Source organism: Pecten maximus, chromosome 4 (assembly GCF_902652985.1).
Source record: "Pecten maximus chromosome 4, xPecMax1.1, whole genome shotgun sequence".
NCBI lineage: Eukaryota > Metazoa > Mollusca > Bivalvia > Pectinida > Pectinidae > Pecten > Pecten maximus.
In genome coordinates, this window is record NC_047018.1 from 32,190,158 (window position 1) to 32,206,509 (window position 16,352).

General features: G+C 37.1%; 1 protein-coding gene across 4 annotated transcripts in view; it reads right to left on the reverse strand.

Annotated features, from left to right (window-relative positions):
* The window catches only part of LOC117325849 (erbin-like), an 82,409-nt gene that overhangs the window by 44,133 nt on the left and 21,924 nt on the right, over nucleotides 1-16,352 (reverse strand). For all 4 annotated transcript variants that reach the window (XM_033882347.1, XM_033882346.1, XM_033882343.1 and 1 more), the window contains exon 4: nucleotides 10,476-10,554. In XM_033882347.1, coding sequence (XP_033738238.1) covers nucleotides 10,476-10,554 — 79 coding nt within the window. The remainder of the gene's footprint in view (nucleotides 1-10,475; nucleotides 10,555-16,352) is intronic.

Consider the following 16,352-nt stretch of genomic DNA (forward strand, 5'->3'; position numbering starts at 1 on the left):
AACATCTACACATCAACGTTTCTATGGCACAACATCATAAGATCAACTGGTCACTTTAAGGCAGCACCACTTTTAGCATGAGCACTTGAAACAGTCACAATTCTTAAGTAAGCAATTATTTTTGAGAGGTAGCCAAGACCGATTTTACCCAGCTTTTCACTTGTAAATCATTTTCTGCATGTCCGTGGAGAATTCAATAATCACAATTCAATCTCCACTTTGCAGCACGTTTGCATTCAAACAGGAACTTTTCTACAATGACTGCAGTATATTGAGCTATATCTACCGTGTCTGGGAATCAATATACCTCACTGAATCTGATTTATATATTGGATAAAATCTGCCTGTATAGGGAGCCGCAGAATGCACATGCATACTGACATGCACACACAATTTATCAGTATTCATGTGAGAATTAAAGCTGATAACACACTTTCAAGGTTGTGTTATTGAACCATGAATGCATAAAGAAGAAAATCAAGAGATGTTGTAGATAACTCTGTAGAGACTGGCTCATAAGGCTTTGTGGATTTTTTCCATCAGATTTAACGGTAATACTGAAAGATTTTCCGAGACTTTATCAATGAGATAATCACTGTGGGTACAGTACATACCTGTCTCAGGTGAGACTAAACCTAATCAAATGGACCTGTCTCAGATAGACTGAACCTAATCAATATGTAGCCTAATTATGCTGGATCAGTCCCTGGACATACATAATGTTCCCACAAACGGTGGTGTTAATGTGGAGCCACTCCGGCCTTCAATACACCATACATAATTAATTTACCATTCCGACAGATTAAAAACTTGAATTTATAGCAAGTTTATTTCCAGACAATATGTTGACCTAGCTCACAGGCCTATTACAGTGAGGATGAAATGTTTTCATAGTCTTTCTTTCCTATCCAATATCTACTAAACATAAAATTGCTCCCACTAAGGTTAAAGGGATAGATTTCAATTACAGCAAACAATAACATTTGAACTCTTGTATCCTAAACTCACACATTTATATCATTTAATCAAGGATTTCTTTGATCTCCCAAACAGGTGTTAAGTGTCTGTGCTGGACTGAACCCTATAGGGTTCCAGACTGATACACAGGCTTTTCAGACTAAGTTGTACTAGTGTTGCAGTGACCAGACTCTGACATCTACCTGGACACACCTTTATCAACATCCACCTGCAAATCTACCTTTAGAATCAACATCTCCTTACTAAGCTGTAAATTGCTCTCGCCTTCTTAATATGAAAATTATTGACCAAATAAATTGAAAGCTGATAAGAGGACTGCCATGAAGAATCTTTGATCTGAACACCATTACTGAAAACTACAACAGACATCCAACCTGTCACTAATTTGTTGGGGATGAAATCTAGGCAACACAAACATGAAATGAAAGCTGCAAATTCTGGACCCTGGTCTGATCACTAGATGATGGAAGCCTCAGTTTCAGTTCCAGTCTGTCAGAACACAATGTGATCACCTTAAGACTTAAAAACAGCGTGACTAAATAGAAAAGCATTACACAGAGGTAGATTTACCCTGTCAGCCCAAAAACAGGTAGTTAGATGCAATAAATGAGTATATGCTGCTTGGTTTCATAAACTGATATAAAAATATAAGATTTGTTTTGGCAGGATATTGTACAGTTACTGGGGCAGGTACCCATCAGCAGTGTTGTACAAAACAGACATCACACGACAGCGTTCAATAAATCTTGGAAGTGTTAAGATATGTATCTGTTTAACCATCTGTATCGGACAACAAAATCTAACTGTGATTGAAACCTCAATTAGTTCCACACACATTACACAAAAAGAATAAGGGGAGTGGGAGCCATGTTTACAGACACCCACCTACTCTCCATCTGTCAAACAGATATACCCCCCAGTCTGTCTGCTACACAAGTCAATCCAGACACTATCTCCGACATTATTTGTAAGCCAGAGATCTAAACAGTCTAGATCTTGTGTCTTTTAAATGAAAGTGAATGATAAATATTGATAAATTGAAACATTTTGAACTCTAATGACACTAAACAGTAAATACAGCACAGAATTCCAAAGCTGAGGACGTGCTTCTTCTGAGCCTTAAATAGACGCATGCAATGTGCACTCTCGCGATATCTTGGCATTACGACCCTCTACCTTCATATGCATACTTCAATAAACAGTGATCAAATTTATCTCTTAAATCCAAAATACAACACTTAACATTTTACCTAAAATAGGTACATGCCAGATATAAGATAAAATATATAAATTGATCATGATCCTTTATGTTAAATAATTCATTTGAAAATTCCTCTGACAGATATATGTTTTGAGAATGAAAATTGAATTCCTGGTATGAATGACCCATCATTCAAACAACATCGACAAAAAGGAATGGAAACATTAAGATCGTTATCACACAACATAATTCTCGGGACAAGTGCTCAAACCAATTAACATTATAAAATATCGGGACAATTTTTCCTTCCAAAATGCCTGACACTACAGTACTATATAGCATTCTATAGAATTGTCCAACGATACAAACACAACATTACAGCGCTCGACCATGCCTTACAAATAAGGGTAATTTTCTCAGGTAATGACGTACAAAGATGTACTAGTTTAGATTTCCCCCTCTATCATAATTGATTGATTTCTGAAAGGAAGAGATTGACACACGTTCAGCTTACTACTATGGACAGATAAACCATACAAAATGGCCGCCTCATTGCCTCGTCTCCACATTCAGACCACAAGGTTTTGTTAGTATTATGTACGCCAATAACAAAACACCGGAATTACATTTTAAGTGCCGCAAAACGTTTAATTTCCTGAACAGAATGGAGAGAAAAAGCAATAAAAAATAGCAAATAAATACGAGCAGATCCGAGGGATAAACCACTGCTTATGTATAGACAGGCCATGATTACCTGGGTACCAACAATACGCCTCAACGCTCCATAACTGTTTTCTTCCGTCAAACCAGAAATATTTCATACAATAGCTTTGCAAAATGTTCCGCTTTAAATAGCTTTTCATTTTTTTTTTTAAATGTTCTATCTTTTCATTTTTCTTTCCCTAACAAACGATGTAATTTCTCTAATCAAACAGAGCAACAGTTAGGAAAATACTGGAGCACTTCAAAATCATGTCAAAATACCAACATCAAAATCTCATTATATTCATGACATTCTTCAGAAAAGTGATATCGTAAGATATATAGTGGCCATTTTTATCCATTGTCAATCCACGATGATTGACATTGCATCAAGTTCCTGGGAACTAACTGGTGAACTTTATCTATTTTGTTAAGCAAGTTATATAAACTTATATCAATCACTTTGTTGGCCTGAATGACTGCACTGGAACCCAATCCTTTTTATAGTTGAACCCAGGTAGCCCTTAAATCCACAATAACATCCAACTACTGATAATCAATTTTATTAGCAATCTAAATACACAGCAAATGCTACTTGGGGTTTTCAAAGAAAAAAAACAATTTATTTTTCTAACTTCTTCAAACTCTTTGCTTAATTGCTACTATAGAATAAGCTCAAGCATTACTGTATTTGGTCTAATAAGTGCACCTGCCCCTATTATAAGCCATCTTTTCTGAGGAAACACTAGGGGATGGGTGGGCTGAGTCGGTTTAACTACATTAATTTTTGTTGTTTTTTAATTCCACTAAGATTTTACATAGAAGCATTTTCCTGTACTTGGTTTTATCAAGTGCATGCAGCCCTTTTGTACTTTTGTAAGCACACAGTGCCCTTATTAGGTCAATTACAGTAATAATTTTAGGTTTTTCCTGTTTACATTCATATCTTAATCATGGCAGCTTAGTGCAATACATGGCAAAATCTTTTTTTTAAAATCACTTTTGATTTGAACTGTACTTTTTTTCTAAACATTTTCCCCCTAAAGTATACAGGTGTGATCATGAGGAATAACAATAATAACACTGATAACATAGATATGTTAATTATTTGTTAAAAGGTTAAATGTCCTTAACAAGAATTAATTTCTTATCTAGTGATTTAATGACCAAACCTTCAACCTTCTATGTGACCAGAAATGGTCCACAGCGGGGAGAAGGTTCGGGAGTCAACAGGACGTGACTTGTGCTGCCTCCTGGCAGGGAAATGAGGCAGCATTTACAAAGAGTTGTTGGTTATAGTGTTAATATATAAGTACAGACCCAGGGTGCGACATGTCACAAGTCTTAGGCCAAATCACATTACTATAATGCCACAAAGTCACATAATGAGGTGTCGCGGCCCATCTCAATAGTCTTTACCCGCTTTTATCCAAACAGATCTACTGCTAATAGTTTTGTATTGCCAGATTTCAATGGCTAAGTTGTCGTCCGGGCGTATCTTTATTTTAGGTCGAAATCTTGTCTAAGTAAATAGATTCGATGGCTAGAGTGGGGGTTTTGTTCACACTGGAATTTCAATTGCAAAGATGTTTTGTTCAGGTCAGGAACCAACTCTACCCCAGCACTGAATGCTTCATGAATACACTGGCTATCTGTTGACAATTTTAACGTAAGGTTCCATGATATCTTACTGACCTCTATATGGAGTCTATTGTCTGCAGAATAAATCATATACAATATTTCAATTGAACAGCACCCGAATAGCATTCCTGGACGCAGAACCAATATAAATTTCTTGACCCACAAACATCTAATAAACACAATCTGGGGACGATTGTACAATATAGAGCAACCAAATATAGCATTCCTGGACACTGATCTAGACCCGATACAGATTTCTTTGACCCAACAAACATCTCATAAACAGCACAACAAAACAGGAAAATTATACAATATACAGCAACAGAATATCACTCCTGGTTGGAGACTCAACACTTAAAATCACAACAACATATTTGGGTTCTCAGTGAAACACCACAATGATCCTATACACAGCTATCTCATGATGAGTACATACAGAAGTACATTTGGTCAGCAGACCTTTGAAGAATTATTTATTTTTCAATGACCTTCTCTTGGTTTGTTTGAAGTACAAATATCTTGTATAAATTAAACCCTTTATGTGTTTGATATATACAAACATAAATAAACAATTCCTATGTAAACAGTTGTACAATGTATATCTCTCTACTCAGGCTTCCAGCACATCGTCAACACATGGTTAATTCATCGTAAAATAACCTAACTAAAACACTTCAGTAATTTAATTAGATTTGAGTGTGTATAAAGTAAAGAATGGGAAAACAGACTCAACATTACTTGGATACCAATAATAATTAGCTCAGCCTAAAACGGGTAAAGTAGAATTTGCATTACATGTTGAATTACATATTGTGTCACTTTCCCAGGATGTTTGCCAGTATGGAGTCTGCAAACACGGTAACAGGAAAGTGTTATTTACTCTCTTCTACCTGTTGATCAATGATTAGTTTTCCACACATGTCCTCGACAACTCGTGTACCTGTACGCTTATCCCACCTTACCTGAGGTAGCTACCTCAAATTTTTAACTTTTTAATTTTTTCCTGGACGTTTTATTTTCGGCGTAGTAGTGAACATTAAATGGTGATATTGACAATGTAGGTGTCCGAAGAGGGAGGTCGATGTTTATACTGACAGCTGCCTCTTACTTGCTTTAACAGTTGTTGGTCAATTATGGTATTTTTACATTAAAATTTCTAAAATCTTTACAGAACAAGTACACTTGAGTTAACCTTAACCCGTACTTTTCACTGAGAAAATATTTTTTTAAAGAAACACTTCAGTTATGAGACAGTCAATGATGCATTTCTGCTGTCAATACTATTTGCATGTGTTTAATCTTGACTGATAGTAAGATTTAAAAAAGTTTAATGGATTTTTTACGGCAGAAATAAACCACACACTGGAAAATTGAAAATTGGCCCCATGCACTGTCATTGATATGAAATAGAACATAACAGTTTGTCTGGGAAGTGGTTACCAGACAAGATACAATGATACCATGAAATTGTCAGTGTTTACCACTTTATCAAGATTTTCTTTAAGAATACACCATAGCAATTTACAACTGTAATTTATGTGCATTAATGCAACTTGATAACCTACCCAAGTGAGAAATCTACAATTCTGATATTTTATCTGATATTTTCATTTCAAAATGCACAGCTTTGATCTACACAAGTTTTTATAGAGTAAAGAACCCTACATTGGGCACGCATGAATTATTTCACTGTCCCGACGAAACCTATAACTGGAATAACCACATTATTTTTTATCATCTTTTCCATCAAAAAAATTTTTAGAAGTTTTGATGTATTTGATGTTTTATAAATCAATAACACACATAAATATAGACACAAAAATCTTAGCAGTCTCCGGGGATCCGATTGCCATGAATATACTGTCAACAAATCAATTCAACAGTAGACTAGCCATAGGTTAGACTGATTTTTGTTGATTCGTACAGACACAAAATCTTTGCAGTAGCCTAACAGCAGAGCCTTATGCCCTGACTGCCATGTGAATACTGTCAACAAGTCAATCCAAAAGTCATATACCGTATGCTACCTCCATAGAGGAAGAGTATTAATCAAATCTGGGCAAAAATCAGTCTGCCCTATTCTGCTGGTATATCTACAGATATTTTCCTAGATAATACCATTATGAAGTATTCACAGGTGAAGCTCTTTCTGGTATTTGTCACAAAGTTTCTCTAATTGTAGATAAGTGAAGTTCAAAAAGGTTTTATCATAATTCAGATAAATGAATATTCATAAAGATTATTAATATTACCATTATCTCTAGTTCCATTCAAGAATCTGGTCGACATAGATTATGATGAGAGATTATTAGCCCCGTGTGTAAGCTTAGACAGTTGATAGGTGTGATATCTCACAGATTTTAAAACACAAATATGACATTTCAAATCTCTGATACCCATCTACCTGTATCTCACCTATTTTATAGAATTTATTGATATTAAATATTTGAAATGAAAATTGACACTTACGATAAAAACTTCAAACAGGTGTATGTTTATTATCAAACTTTGCTGTGAGTCTGTGACATACAAAACATTTCTTTGATCAGCAAAGCACATGGACTATTTGTTACAAAAATGAAATATCAGGTATACATATAACACTCTTTAATAGCCCATTTACACACTGCACAACTAATTTCCACAAGTCATAGAAATGCCTTATATGCCTGGTAATAACCATGTGCTTTCTGTCATATACACTTTAATGTAAACAAAAATTTCTTCATTTTCCAAAATTCTTCAGACTTATGTAGAAAATTGAAATTTGGCTTCCTGAGTCTATTGAAAATTTTGATTCCCATTGCCTTACTTGAAAATATTATCTTAGCCCTGATTTGAAATCTCAATCATTTTACCTCAATTTAAAAACTTAATGACTTCAAATGTCTTGAAAAGTTATTACATATGTATACTAAGTATCATACATACGTCAATTCTGTAATTACCCGAGACTGAATTGTAGGGGATTATTAACATTGATGCCAAAGAGGCTGAATACGAAAGATTTTATCACAATAGTAATTACAATTATAATACACCGCTCCAATGGCAGACCAAGTGTATTGAATCATGTGTACAAATATTTGCAATAGATGTTTTTACAGAGGTAGATCTGATTGGCGATGACGTCAACGTGAATATTCTGATCACATACGGTCCCTCACTGTTATATTACACTGGGTGCTTACATGTCAACGTGTACAGGTTTTAAGCTTTCATGTTGTATTTGTATGTTCATATTTTTTAATAAATCATTCAAATGTGACAGTGACATTTTTAATGTTTAATTAATCGTGTAATTGCCAAAAAAGGAATGTCAAGTCTGCATGATCCTGGATTTGTTTGTTTGCTGGGTTTATTACCCTGTGAACAGCCAGGATCGTTTTGAGGCGAGTCTCCTTGTAGCAGTTGGTGACTACCTCACTGAACAATATACTGGAGGCCAGTCACATGCCATCCAGAGCAATTAGGTTAAAGTGTCTTGCCCATGGACACAACCAAGACAGCAAAGACCGACCTGTTTCTCAGCTTCCTAAGAAACACAAACCAACACGGGTAGGAAGAGTTGAACCACACACCTCAGATCTTCACCTGAGATTACGTGGCTGGCACTCTAACCGACTGAGCTATCGTGGTCCTGGAAGACAAAGGAGCAGCCACATACTTCATCAACAAAACCATACATTAGTTGTGGTCAGTACCTTGGACAGTACCTTTCAGAAACAATCTATTAGATTCAAAACTGACAAGATTTTTTAGACTAGACCAAAGAGTATAGAATTAAACTCAGGTTGACAGTTAAAGATACAATTTTTGGTTTGGTTTGTTTTTGTTTAACGTCCTATTAACAGCCAGGGTCATAAAGATACAACTACCAGTATATAAATAAGTAGTCATTACAAACTGGTCCGATTAAGTAACATCATATCTGCATACAGTTTGCAAGGGTTTTACATAAATACCAAGTATCAGAATCCGGCTTGCATTCTTCACTCAAAGAACGGCTTCGACCATAAACTGTTACAAGGTATTGTTGAGGCTGGTGTCACAGACATGTGAATATTCACACTCCTTAGCCAATAAAATCTGGATTGTATGTCATCTCTAAATTGCAAAGGTGATACCCTGTGCAATTATTATAACTAAGAAATCTTAAAATGTGAGAAAATTATGTATATTTGGGGTGCTAACTGGTATAATTATGTGACTTTGCAGATTTTGTGTTGGCCTAAAACTCATCACCAAAGCTCGGGTATTATAGGCAAACCTGATTAGACACTTGTGGGAGTTTTTTCAGACATTTATGTCAGTTTCTGAGTAAGCAAATCAGTTGATGAGTGACTCTGCAAGTTTTATTTTGCATCATTGTAGAAATTTGTAGCCTTTATATACCTCAATAGAGATGTTAACCTAAATACGTACATGGTGATCTGTGCCTGAGGTTACTACAAATCCTGTAATTTTTGTGAATATTTATTTTCTGGTTTTATCATCAATATAAAGAGTGATTTAATTACCAGTACTGCAGATTACCTGGAATTAGTTAATTCATCATGTACAACTGACATTGAACATATGTCTACGTTTGTGATGTAGTGTAAGAGTCACAGTGTTTGTGATGTAGTGTAAGAGTCGCAGTGTTTGTGATGTAGTATAAGAGTCGCAGTGTTTGTGATGTAGTGTAAGAGTCACAGTGTTTGTGATGTAGTATAAGAGTCGCAGTGTTTGTGATGTAGTATAAGAGTCGCAGTGTTTGTGATGTAGTGTAAGAGTCACAGTGTTTGTGATGTAGTATAGAGTTGCAGTGTTTGTGATGTAGTGTAAGAGTCGCAGTGTTTGTGATGTAGTGTAAGAGTCGCAGTGTTTGTGATGTAGTATAAGAGTCACAGTGTTTGTGATGTAGTATAAGAGTCGCAGTGTTTGTGATGTAGTGTAAGAGTCACAGTGTTTGTGATGTAGTATAAGAGTCGCAGCGTTTGTGATGCAGTATAAGAGTCACAGTGTTTGTGATGTAGTATAAGAGTCCCAGTGTCTGTGATGTAGTATAAGAGTCGCAGTGTTTGTGATGTAGTGTAAGAGTCACAGTGTTTGTGATGCAGTATAAGAGTCACAGTGTTTGTGATGCAGTATAAGAGTCACAGTGTTTGTGATGTAGTATAAGAGTCCCAGTGTCTGTGATGTAGTGTAAGAGTCACAGTGTTTGTGATGCAGTATAAGAGTCACAGTGTTTGTGATGTAGTGTAAGAGTCACAGTGTTTGTGATGTAGTGTAAGAGTCGCAGTGTTTGTGATGTAGTATAAGAGTCGCAGTGTTTGTGATGTAGTATAAGAGTCGCAGTGTTTGTGATGTAGTATAAGAGTCGCAGTGTTTGTGATGTAGTGTAAGAGTCGCAGTGTTTGTGGTGTAGTGTAAGAGTCGCAGTGTTTGTGATGTAGTGTAAGAGTCGCAGTGTTTGTGATGTAGTGTAAGAGTCACAGTGTTTGTGATGTAGTATAAGAGTCGCAGTGTTTGTGATGTAGTATAAGAGTCGCAGTGTTTGTGATGTAGTGTAAGAGTCACAGTGTTTGTGATGTAGTATAAGAGTCGCAGTGTTTGTGATGCAGGGTGACTTACTAATGTATAAGAGTTGCATTGCTGGTGATGCAGGGTGTCATTTTATACGACTTGTATATATTTGCGATGCAGGGTGACTTACTTTCCGAGTGGGTTGACACTGGCCTCCACTGTGTGTAGATATTTACAGCATTTGATGTTTTCGTGATGTAGTATAAGAGTCACAGTGTTTGTGAGGTAGTGTAAGAGTCGCAGTGTTTGTGATGTAGTGTAAGAGTCCCAGTGTTTGTGATGTAGTATAAGAGTTGCAGTGTTTGTGATGCAGGGTGTCATTTTTTACAACTTGTATATATGAGTTCTGTGATGACTACATTGTTTGCAATGCAGGGTGACTTACTTTCCGAGTGGGTTGACACTGGCCTCCACTGTGTGTAGATATTTACAGCATTTGATGTTTTCCGGCATGTCAATGATACCTGTAACAAAACAAACAGCTAATCAAGTACCTGTCGGTCACGGAAACAAGGTATCATCAGGTACCTGTCAGTCACAGAAACAAGGTATCATCAGGTACCTGTCAGTCACAGAAACAAGGTATCATCAGGTACCTGTCAGTCACAGAAACAAGGTATCATCAGGTACCTGTCAGTCACAGAAACAAGGTATCATCAGGTACCTGTCAGTCATAGAAACAAGGTAAGGTATCATCAGGTACCTGTCAGTCACAGAAACAAGGTATCCTCAGGTACCTGTCAGTCACAGAAACAAGGTAAGGTATCATCAGGTACCTGTCAGTCACAGAAACAAGGCATCCTCAGGTACCTGTCAGTCACAGAAACAAGGTATCATCAGGTACCTGTCAGTCACAGAAACAAGGTATCCTCAGGTACCTGTCAGTCACAGAAACAAGGTAAGGTATCATCAGGTACCTGTCAGTCACAGAAACAAGGTAAGGTATCATCAGGTACCTGTCAGTCATAGAAACAAGGTATCATCAGGTACCTGTCAGTCACAGAAACAAGGTAAGGTATCATCAGGTACCTGTCAGTCACAGAAACAAGGTATCATCAGGTACCTGTCAGTCATAGAAACAAGGTAAGGTATCATCAGGTACCTGTCAGTCATAGAAACAAGGTAAGGTATCATCAGGTACCTGTCAGTCACAGAAACAAGGTATCATCAGGTACCAGTCAGTCACAGAAACAAGGTGTCATCAGGTACCTGTCAGTCACAGAAACAAGGTATCATCAGGTACCTGTCAGTCACAGAAACAAGGTATCATCAGGTACATGTCAGTCACAGAAACAAGGTATCATCAGGTACCTGTCAGTCATAGAAACAAGGTATCCTCAGGTACCTGTCAGTCACAGAAACAAGGTATCCTCAGGTACCTGTCAGTCACAGAAACAAGGTATCATCAGGTACCTGTCAGTCACAGAAACAAGGTAAGGTATCATCAGGTACATGTCAGTCACAGAAACAAGGTATCATCAGTACCTGTCAGTCAAAGAAACAAGGTATCATCAGTACCTGTCAGTCAAAGAAACAAGGTATCATCAGGTACCTGTCAGTCACAGAAACAAGGTATCCTCAGGTACCTGTCAGTCACAGAAACAAGGTATCATCAGGTACCTGTCAGTCACAGAAACAAGGTATCATCAGGTACCTGTCAGTCACAGAAACAAGGTGTCATCAGGTACCTGTCAGTTACAGAAACAAGGTAAGGTATCATCAGGTACCTGTCAGTCACAGAAACAAGGTATCATCAGGTACCTGTCAGTCACAGAAACAAGGTATCATCAGGTACCTGTCAGTCACAGAAACAAGGTATCATTAGGTACCTGTCAGTCACAGAAACAAGGTAAGGTATCATCAGGTACCTGTCAGTCACAGAAACAAGGTATCATCAGGTATCTGTCAGTCACAGAAACAAGGCATCATCAGGTACCCGTCAGTCACAGAAACAAGGTATCATCAGGTACCTGTCAGTCACAGAAACAAGGTATCATCAGGTACCTGTCAGTCACAGAAACAAGGTGTCATCAGGTACCTGTCAGTTACAGAAACAAGGTAAGGTATCATCAGGTACCTGTCAGTCACAGAAACAAGGTATCATCAGGTACCTGTCAGTCACAGAAACAAGGTATCATCAGGTATCTGTCAGTCACAGAAACAAGGCATCATCAGGTACCCGTCAGTCACAGAAACAAGGTATCATCAGGTACCTGTCAGTCACAGAAACAAGGTATCATCAGGTACCTGTCAGTTACAGAAACAAGGTAAGGTATCATCAGGTACCTGTCAGTCACAGAAACAAGGTATCATCAGGTACCTGTCAGTCACAGAAACAAGGTATCATCAGGTACCTGTCAGTCACAGAAACAAGGTATCATTAGGTACCTGTCAGTCACAAAAACAAGACAGTTTATCACATGGTACTAGTCATTCACAGAAACAAGACAGTCTCATTTTTAAAAAAATTTGAATTTGAAAAATCAATATGAACATGTGAATATATTCTGACTGAATAAAATCAATATGAACATGGAAGTATATCTGGCTGTGAATGTAAAATCATTTTGTGTTATCAACTTATCAACTATACATGTACATATGTCAGTGGAATTGTCTTATAACAGGCCTAGGTATATGTCAACCCCCAAGATATTACATACAGTACACTATAACATTAAGAAACATAATAACATAACACAAACATTAGGGATAAGAAATTCCATACACTGAACACTTAATGTGGTAGACCTCCATCTCATATCGCTACTAATTAACCAAATATCATAAGCTTTGGATTCTTGATTATTTGACCTCTTTAACATTTTGAAAATAAATGCAGACCAAGGTCATTTATTTGAACAAACTTGATAGCCCTCCATCCCAGCATGCTTCTAACCCAATATACTGGTAATGACCCTGAGCATCTTTGTTTATATTGAGAAGTCAATATGTAAATTGTTTAAGAACAAACAATGCATGGCAATTTATAAAAGGTGATTGAAAAAGGTAATTTTAGACTTTGTCCTAGGTGATCTTTATATAAACAGTAGGAAAGGAACACAGTTCTCAAAACCCTCAGGATTTATAGACACTATAGCTATATAGTGACAGCAAAACGGAAAGAGGGAAGAGAGTTCTCAACACTATGGATGTGAATTAGACATTATAGGGTGATGGTGTAGACGAGGGAGGGGAGTAATAGAGTTCTCAACACTATGGATGTGAATTAGTTATATATATATAGACATTAACTATATATATAGGGTGATGGTGTAGACGAGGGAGGGGAGTAATAGAGTTCTCAACACTATGGATGTGAATTAGTTATATATATATAGACATTAACTATATATATAGGGTGATGGTGTAGACGAGGGAGGGGAGTAATAGAGTTCTCAACACTATGGATGTGAATTAGTTATATATATATAGACATTAACTATATATATAGGGTGATGGTGTAGACGAGGGAGGGGAGTAATAGAGTTCTCAACACTATGGATGTGAATTAGTTATATATATATAGACATTAACTATATATATAGGGTGATGGTGTAGACGAGGGAGGGGAGGGATAGAGATCTCAACACTATGGATGTGAATTAGTTATATATATATAGACATTAACTATATATATAGGGTGATGGTGTAGACGAGGGAGGGGAGGGATAGAGATCTCAACACTATGGATGTGAATTAGACATGAACTATACATATAGTGATGGTGTAGATGAGGGAGGGGAGGAATAGAGATCTCAACACTATGGATGTGAATTAGTTATATATATATAGACATTAACTATATATATAGGGTGATGGTGTAGACGAGGGAGGGGAGTAATAGAGTTCTCAACACTATGGATGTGAATTAGTTATATATATATAGACATTAACTATATATATAGGGTGATGGTGTAGACGAGGGAGGGGAGTAATAGAGTTCTCAACACTATGGATGTGAATTAGTTATATATATATAGACATTAACTATATATATAGGGTGATGGTGTAGACGAGGGAGGGGAGGGATAGAGATCTCAACACTATGGATGTGAATTAGACATGAACTATACATATAGTGATGGTGTAGATGAGGGAGGGGAGGAATAGAGATCTCAACACTATGGATGTGAATTAGTTATATATATATATAGAGTGATGGTGTAGACGAGGGAGGGGAGGAATAGAGTTCTCAACACTATGGATGTGAATTAGACATGAACTATATATAGGGTGATGGTGTAGACGAGGGAGGGGAGGAATAGAGATCTCAACACTATGGATGTGAATTAGTTATATATAGACATTAACTATATATATATAGGGTGATGGTGTAGACGAGGGAGAGGAGGGATAGAGTTCTCAACACTATGGATGTGAATTAGACATGAACTATATATAGTGTGATGGTGTAGACGAGGGAGGGGAGGAATAGAGTTCTCAACACTATGGATGTGAATTAGACATGAACTATATATAGGGTGATGGTGTAGACGAGGGTGGGGAGGGATAGAGATCTCAACACTATGGATGTGAATTAGTTATATATATATATAGACATTAACTATACATAGGGTGATGGTGTAGACGAGGGAGGGGAGGAATCTCAACACTATGGATGTGAATTAGACATGAACTATATATAGGGTGATGGTGTAGACGAGGGAGGGGAGTAATAGAGATCTCAACACTATGGATGTGAATTAGACATGAACTATATATAGGGTGATGGTGTAGACGAGGGAGGGGAGTAATAGAGATCTCAACACTATGGATGTGAATTAGACATGAACTATATATATAGGGTGATGGTGTAGACGAGGGAGGGGAGGAATAGAGATCTCAACACTATGGATGTGAATTAGACATGAACTATATATAGGGTGATGGTGTAGACGAGGGAGGGGAGGTATAGAGATCTCAACACTATGGATGTGAATTAGTTATATATATATAGACATGAACTATATATAGGGTGATGGTGTAGACTAGGGAGGGGAGGAATAGAGTTCTCAACACTATGGATGTGAATTAGTTATATATATATAGACATTAACTATATATATAGGGTGATGGTGTAGACGAGGGAGGGGAGGAATCTCAACACTACTAGTATGACTAGGGGTACAATAACAGTAGTAAGACTGGTAGGTTTGTATCAATGGTAAAATCTCCCATTCTTTGTATTCTTTAAATTTCAAAATCTCAACTCCTCCTTAGAATGCCCGCTTACAATTGGGAATCCTGGACGGGGCTTAGAAAGAAGGTCAACCAACCACTGGGTATAGACATGAGCTCGGCCAGGAAAGGGCTGGTTTATTATTAGCATGTTCATAGGTCCCTTCACACTTTGTATTCTAAGAGTCTCAACTCCACCTTCTACAGATGGGGTGGGGCAGTTTGAATCACAGGACAGGCCACATACACTTGTACACAAATTGATACTCTGATGAAAGTACACCTCAGTTCCAAATCTTGAATGTAATTAATTCTGGAGCATGTTCACCTAAAGGTATTTTAAAATTTTTTAGTATTTTCCCACTTATACACTTGAGATCTTAAAGACTTGAATTTTGATTCATTCTATTTACAAATTACAAAGCAAGCTTTCGACCCCGAGGGAATACAACAAGGAGCTCTCCTTATCCTTCAGCAGAGGTGCCTTTAACATTTACCATTAGCATTCAAGTATAAATCTATAATACTTTCTAACTGCCTGCCTCTCTTAATGTTAAGTTACAGCACATATAAACACTAACAGATTGTCATATTACTAACTGATTGGTTGAAGAACACTTCTCCATAAACCCAATTTGTTTAACCACTTTTTTTTTCTTCATATTTACACTTTGATAAACATATGATATTTATTGAAATATCGAGAAATCTGTTTCATATGAATGGTCTGTAAAGACTTGACACACTGGCTATCAAGGCCTATACAATGAAACAAAAGTTGTGAATTTGTTTGCATACCCGCTGGTAACAAATCAATAACATTGCACCAGAAGTTTTTATCAGACAGGCGCTTCACCAAGGCCCTTAACATTGCTCCTATTTTGCTTAAATCAATATGTGTCACGCAGAGAGAATGAAAAATTGGAATTATTTCTATAAGTAATCAATGTGTTCCCTACAGGTGTGTGTAAGATCCAGCTCCTCCCCCTTTTATCGGCCATGGGGTCGATGAATGGCCTCCCAGCTTACCTGGACGTGGTCCCATTCTAATGTAAAGGAATTAATACTTAATCATGGCCAT